General features: G+C 50.2%; 1 protein-coding gene across 1 annotated transcript; it reads right to left on the minus strand.

The window, feature by feature from the left end:
- Nucleotides 1-5,793: 5,793 nt before the first annotated feature.
- Nucleotides 5,794-6,324, minus strand: LOC133292942 (uncharacterized). The gene has a single exon (XM_061491431.1). It carries the CDS (start codon nucleotides 6,322-6,324, stop codon nucleotides 5,794-5,796), a length of 531 nt encoding a protein of 176 aa, XP_061347415.1.
- Nucleotides 6,325-6,812: the final 488 nt, after the last annotated feature.

Below are 6,812 nucleotides of genomic sequence, written 5' to 3' on the forward strand. Positions count from 1 at the left end.
CGTCGAAGCAGGTGTTGTGCCATGGAGGTGTGATGGCGTTCTGATTTTCTTGCGTTTGTGATGACCTTTCTTATTTCTATTGATGTTGTCTTTACTAGATGTCTTCTAACTTTTACTTACTATTTACAGTTGGGAGTATGGCGACGGATATGTTGAAGCTTGCACGCGAGGCGGCTGCTAAGGTGAAAGCCAGACAGGGCGCGGTTCCTCAAGCTCCGCCTGTCCCTGTTCCAAAGGATAAAGGGAAGGGAAAGGCTCAGGAAAACAAGGTTAAGAAGAAGAAGGTTCGTTCAGCTGCTGACATTCCTGCGTGTGAACTGCAAAAAAGGATCAATCGTCCTATCATTAGAGATCCCACGGGCGTGGCTGGTAATTCTTCGGCGAGTGAGTCAACGCCGGGATCTGGGTCGTTTGTCCCAGGTGGTTTTGGTGCGAAGCGTGGTGCGGATGCAAGTTTGACACCGCCTCGAGCTTCGAAGTCCACATGCCGCGAACCTTCAGAGGATGGGCAATTTGATGATCAGCCTCGAATGAGCCCGGGGGCTGGGGGTTCCCCTGCTTTTACTGTTGTATTTCCTGTTGGCAGGGCCTTTACTTTGTCAGAAAGGGACCTTGGTACCGGATTTCCGAACATTGAGCGTCCTGAGATGGTGGCTCCCCCCGCCTTGATCGTAAGCAGTTTATGGATTGCGCCCAAGTTGTGATTGGTCGCATCTTAGGGATGCAAGAGATCGCTCTTGCGGTCGATGAACAATGCTCCTTGCAAGAGGGTCGTCTTGATGAATTTGGGCGACAGGTGGAGGGCCTTACTGCTGAGGTGGGGCGTCTTGGTAAGGATGTCGCTGACAAGAAAACTTCCATCCAGTCGTTGTCGAAGCGGCTAAAGAAAGCGAAAGGAGACGCCAAGCAGTTTTCTGATGAGAGAGACGATCTACGTAAGGCATTGGACATCATCAAGAGCGAGAAGGAAGCCCCTCAGAATGAGAAGGATCAACTATCTGCCGATTTGTTTGCTATGCAAGGGAGTCTTCATGCCAAAGATGAGGATTTCAACAAAGTCAAGGGGGAGGTGGAGAAGTTGGAGGAGGCTCTGGCTAACCTGATGTATCATTCTTTTAACAACGCCCTGCGGCAGGTCGCTGTCAGATATCCTGGGGCTGACTTGACTGGGCTCACTCCCGACTATGAGGTGGAGGATGACAAGATTATACAACGCCTTGACGGTGGCGCCATTAGAGTGGTTGAAGCGGCGCCTGAAACTGATGATGACGAAGGTGCCAGGGGGGTTCTTCCACCCACAGATGCTGACAGTGATGATGATCACGATAGTGATGATGCTGGACGTGGCGTGCAAACGAAAACTGTTACTGGGACCTTGGTTGACTCTGGGGTGGCTAGTGGAGGTGGAGTCATCAACACGGTTGTGTCAGAACAAGAGGAGGATGCGTACGCCGCTGTGGATAGCGGGAGTGATCACACATTAGATGCCGAGACGGTTGCTGTTAATACAAACTTGAGTTCTTAGCTTTTCTTCACTTTAAGCTTGTGGTTGGCATGTCAACCACGGCTTTGTAACCCTTTCCTTCTTTTGTTTCGATCACGCATCTAATGAATTTCCTTTCGTTTCTTGCTTTATATTCTACACTTGCATATGGATGTTTATTTAGTCTGGTGGTCGTTGACCGTGGATGAGAACCATACCAGTCCAACTATGGCGGGGGTGACAACCATCCCGTAGTTGGGCGCTAGCTGGGGGTGAGATCCATCACAGACCAACTATTGCGGGGGTGAGAACCGTCCCGTAGTTGGGCGTTGGCTGGGGGTGAGAACCATCCCAGATCACCTATGGCGGGGGTGATAACCGTCCCGTAGTTGGGCGTTGGCTGGGGGTGAGAACCGTCCCAGATCAACTATGGCGGGGGTGAGAACCGTCCCGTAGTTGGGCGTTGGCTGGGGGTGAGAACCATCCCAGATCAACTATGGCAGGGGTGAGAACCGTCCCGTAGTTGGGCGTTGGCTGGGGGTGAGAACCATCCCAGATCAACTATGGCGGGGGTGAGAACCGTCCCGTAGTTGGGCGTTGGCTGGGGGTTAGAACCATCCCAGATCAACTATGGCGGGGGTGAGAACCGTCCCGTAGTTGGGCGTTGGCTGGGGGTGAGAACCATCCCAGTCCAACGATGGCGGGGGTGAGAACCGTCCCGTAGTTAGGCGTTGGCTGGAGGTGAGAACCATCCCAGTCCAACTGTGGCGGGGGTGAGAACCGTCCCGTAGTTAGGCGTTGGCTGGGGGTGAGAACCATCCCAGTCCAACTTTGGCGGGGGTGAGAACCGTCCCGTAGTTAGGTGTTGGCTGGGGGTGAGAACCATCCCAATCCAACTATGGTGGGGGTGAGAACCGTCCCTTAGTTGGTCACATTTTTTTACAGTGTTAAATTGAACTGGCGATCTTTTTATTGAAAGCTCAAAACTCTGCCTCGTTAAAAACCTTTCCCAGCAAAACTCTATGGGATAAAAGCCTAGGAAAGGAAAAGAGTGCAGGAGTTGTTATATGATAACTTAACTATAATACTTTTTGAGCTTATCGGCGTTCCAAGCCCTCGGTAGCGCCTTTCCTTCTAGCGTTTCCAGGGAGTACGCTCCATGACCTAGCTTGTTGATTACCCTGTAAGGTCCTTCCCATGTTTGGGCGAGCTTTCCTTCGCGAGCGTTTTTGTTTCCAACGTCTGCTCTTCGAAGCACCAAATCTTTTTCTTGAAAACTCCGGGGAATGACCTTCTTATTGTAGTAAGTATTTGCACATCAGTGGTCCTTTGGCTTGGTACTCGCCGGAGATCTGAAATGTCACCAGCTGGGAGTCACTAAAGGCTTTGAGGCGTTGGGCCCCCATTTCCTTTGCTTGGATCAGACCGGCTATCATGGCCTCATATTATGCCTGGTTATTTGTGGTGTTGAAATCAAATGACAAAGAATATTCGATAGCCACGCCATCCGGATTTTCTATTATCATCCCTGCACTAGAGCCTTTGGCATTTGACGAGCCATCTACGTATAGTTTCCACACTTCTGATAACGGCGTTACCGTGGCTTGGTTCTTGGGCGGGGAAAGTTGTGTTATTTCTGCAATGAAGTCAGTGAGTGCTTGAGCTTTGATGGCGGTTCTAGGCTCATAGGTGATTTGATACTCGGACAGCTCGATCGCCCACGACATCATCCTTCCAGCCAAGTCAGGTTTGTGCAGGACTTGGCGAATTGGTTGGTTGGTCCTGATGGTGATTGGGTGGCGCTGGAAGTACGGTCTTAGTCGCCGCGCGGCAAAGATAAGCGTTAAAGCTACCTTTTCCACCTGTTGGTATCGAAGCTCTGCTCCTTGTAGAACCTTGCTAATGAAATAGACAGGCTTTTGTCCTTCCTTTGATTCTTTGACAAGGGCTGCACTGATCGCCTCGGTACCTACGGCAAGATACAAATACAGCATTTCTCCATCGTCTGGTTTGGCAAGTACCGGTGGGCAAGAGAGCGCCCTTTTGAATTCTTGGAAGGCGTTCCCACATTCTTCTGACCGCCGAAAGACGGTTCCTTTTTTGAGTAGGCTAAAAAGAGGGAGCGATTTGTCAGCCGAATTGGCCAAAAAATGAGTGAGAGCTACTAACCTTCCTGTCAGTTGCTGAACTTCCTTGATTGTTTGCGGGCTTCGCATTTCAATCACCGCTTTTCATTTGTCAGGATTGACCTCAATGCCTTGCTCAGTGAGCATAAAGCCTAGGAATTTGCCTGTCGGAACTTCGAAGGCGCATTTGCTGGGATTCAGGCGCATGTTGAATTTTCTGAGTCTTTCAAATACACCTTGTAGGTCAATCAAATGTTGTTCCGGCGTTCTTGATTTAGCGATCATATCATCGATGTATACTTTGATGCAATTGCCAATCAGGTCTCTGAGTACTTCATTCATCATCCTTTGGTAAGTGGCCCCAGCATTCTTTAGACCGAAGGGCATCATTGTATAACAGTAATTGGCGTTCTGAGTGATGAACGCCGTTTTGTCTTGGTCTTCTTCAAGAAGCGAAATCTGATTATAACCAGAATATGCGTCCATGAATGACAGCATTTTGAATCCGGACGCGTTGTCGACCAACTGATCAATGCTAGGAAAAGGGTAAGCATCCTTTGGACAGACTTTGTTTAGGTCGGTGTAGTCAACGCACATTCTCCATGCGCCGTTTGACTTCCCTGATGTGTGCTTGATTTCCAAGTTGTGTTGGATAACCAATACTGGGTTGGATAACCAAGTTGTGTACTTGATTTCCCTGATGAACCCGGCGGCGTGGAGCCTTTTGACTTCTTCTTCAATCACCCTCTGGCGGTCGAGACCGAATTTCCTCTTTTTCTGGGCGACTGGCTTGGCTTTGGGATCCACCGACAAACGGTGGCAGCAAACGTCTGGATTGATACCCGGCATGTCAGAAGGTTTCCATGCGAACAAATCTTTGTTATTTTGAGCAACTTGATTAACTTGCAGTTCATTTCGGGGTCGATGGTGGCCCCGATGGTTGTCGTTTGATGATCCGCATCGCCTAATACAACATGTTCCAACGCCCCATCAGGCGTGGGTTTGTCATGTTCCACGCGCGGATCATCTCTGGCATCAAATTCTACCAAAAAACATTGGTCACGCTCCTTTGTCTCCTCGCCTGGATTTCTTTCGGTTGGCGAGGTCACCCTCTGTTTGGGCGCCCTTTCATCATTGAAACTAGCTTTGGCCATTGGCCTCAAGGATATGTTGTAGCAGCTTTGGGCTATAGTCTGATCTCCCCGCACCGTGGCGACTTTGTTATCCCGGGCAACGAACTTCATTGCCAAGTGGGGGGTGTGAGATGCTTGCCTCGAAGGCAGCGAACATCCTTCTACCTAGAATGGCGTTGTAAGCTGATGGGGTGTCGAGCACCAAAAACTGGATGTCTGCGGATCGTGAGGTGGGCGACGTTCCAAGGGAAAGCCGCAATGTAATCACTCTCAGTGGCTTGGTAGTGGTAGCATTGAAACCTGAGAGTTCACCTGTAACAGGAGTTAAATTATTAACAGTAAACCCTAATGCTTTAAAGCATGGTAAAAACAAAATGTCGGCTGAGCTGCCGTGGTCAATAAAAACGCGATTAACGCCGAAGTTGGCGATTATTGATTGAATGACGAGTGGATTGTCATGTCCTGGGAGGACATCGCCCAACTCGCTGTTGTCCCAAACAATTTGAGGCCTGGTTGGACCAGGGTTGTTCTTTACTCTGCTAATGACTCTGCCAGCAACCGCCAGACACTGCTTCCAGTGTTTCTTTCTGGCGTTCACCGTTTCTCCTCCTCCGCTCAGTCCGCCTGAAATCATGTTTATCACTCTGTGCTTTACCGTGGCTGAGTCTTCTTCCACTTATTCACGCCTCCCTCTGCGGTTTGGGCTTGCTTGCGCTCTGCGATTCCTGGGGGAATCTTCTCTCCTGTCACGGTTGTAGAAGGGTCTGGAGCCAGATTGATTCGTTCTTCTTCTTTCAGGCGATTTGTTGCGCTCACGATATCGCCTTCCTGTTCCAGAAGGGAGTGGGCCGTCTCCTCCTCGCCTCTGCGCTCCACTTTTGATGAGTTAATCAATTTCGTCTTTGAGGTGCCTGCACTGCTCAGTGTTATGACCGTTGCTGCGATGGAACTTGCAGTACATGATGTTTTCTTTAGGCGGGTTCTGAGGCTGCTGGGTGCTCTTGGATTTTTCCTTATATTTCGTTTGTAGGACGACGTGTGTCTGGCGACCTCATGTGTCGCGCCCAGAAGGGCGTTTTGAATATTTGGCTGGTTTGTTTCTTTTCTTACTTTCTTCCATTTGGTTCTTCTGTTTACTGACCGCCTTTTCTTGACTGTGGGCGTCATCAACTCGGCTTCCTTTGTACTCTTCGATTCGCATGTACTCCTGGGCCACCTTCTTGACTTCTTCCAGGTCAGTGATTTCATGGCGGGCGAGCTCGTACGCGAACGCACCCTGTTGCAAGCCCGAAAGAAGTATATGTACCTGTACTTTTGGGTCTAGGCCTTGGACCTGCAGGGCCTCCTTATCAAAGCGGTCTAAAAAGGATCTGAGGGACTCGTCGGGCTGTTGGCGTATTTTTTCTAGAGAGTGGACAGATTTTGGCACAGGGCGACTGGTTGCAAAGTGAGACTGAAACTTGTTCGCCAACTCGTCCCATGAAGCGATACTACTAGTCAGTAGGGTGGTGTACCATGTTAGAGCTCGCCCCCCCAAGTAGCGTGGGGAAAGTCCTGCACATGAGGAGGTCTGTTTCACCATGGAGAGTCATTGCTGCCTCAAATTTCTGGATCCATTCAAAAGGATCAGCATCTCCGACATATGTGGCGATATTGGAGGGTCCTTTAAAACCAAGGGGTATGGGAGTTAAACGGAGGATATCAGTCAGGGGTTTGATGCGCCCCGACGTATGAGCTGGTGTGACTCGTATATTGTTGTTTCGGGCGGGCCGGTCTGTTTGTGGTTGAGGGGCTTCAACAGAGTAGGAGAGGGTCGGGGCGTGATTGAAAGGCTGATGGGCGACATACGGTAGTTGACCCTGGTTTTGATAGGACACTTGGTGCAGCGGGATGGCCGGATTCTGGGGTTGGGCAGCGTAACCATGGAAAGGAAAACCAGTTAGGTAATGTTGAGGGAAAGGGGCGTATGGTCCCATAGGGAACAGGGTGACCATGGGCGCTCGGTAATCGTTGTGCATGGCTACTGGTAGACTTTGGGCTGGTAGTGGACGATGGGCTCGTGGGACGGGA

Source organism: Gastrolobium bilobum, unplaced genomic scaffold (assembly GCF_033153095.1).
Source record: "Gastrolobium bilobum isolate Gb01-03AN ecotype WA unplaced genomic scaffold, APGP_CSIRO_Gbil_v1 utg14178, whole genome shotgun sequence".
NCBI lineage: Eukaryota > Viridiplantae > Streptophyta > Magnoliopsida > Fabales > Fabaceae > Gastrolobium > Gastrolobium bilobum.

What these genes read in the sequence shown, in the direction of transcription:
- LOC133292942 (XM_061491431.1), bottom strand. Translation starts at nt 6,324, where the DNA reads ATGGTGAAACAGACCTCCTCATGTGCAGGACTTTCCCCACGCTACTTG.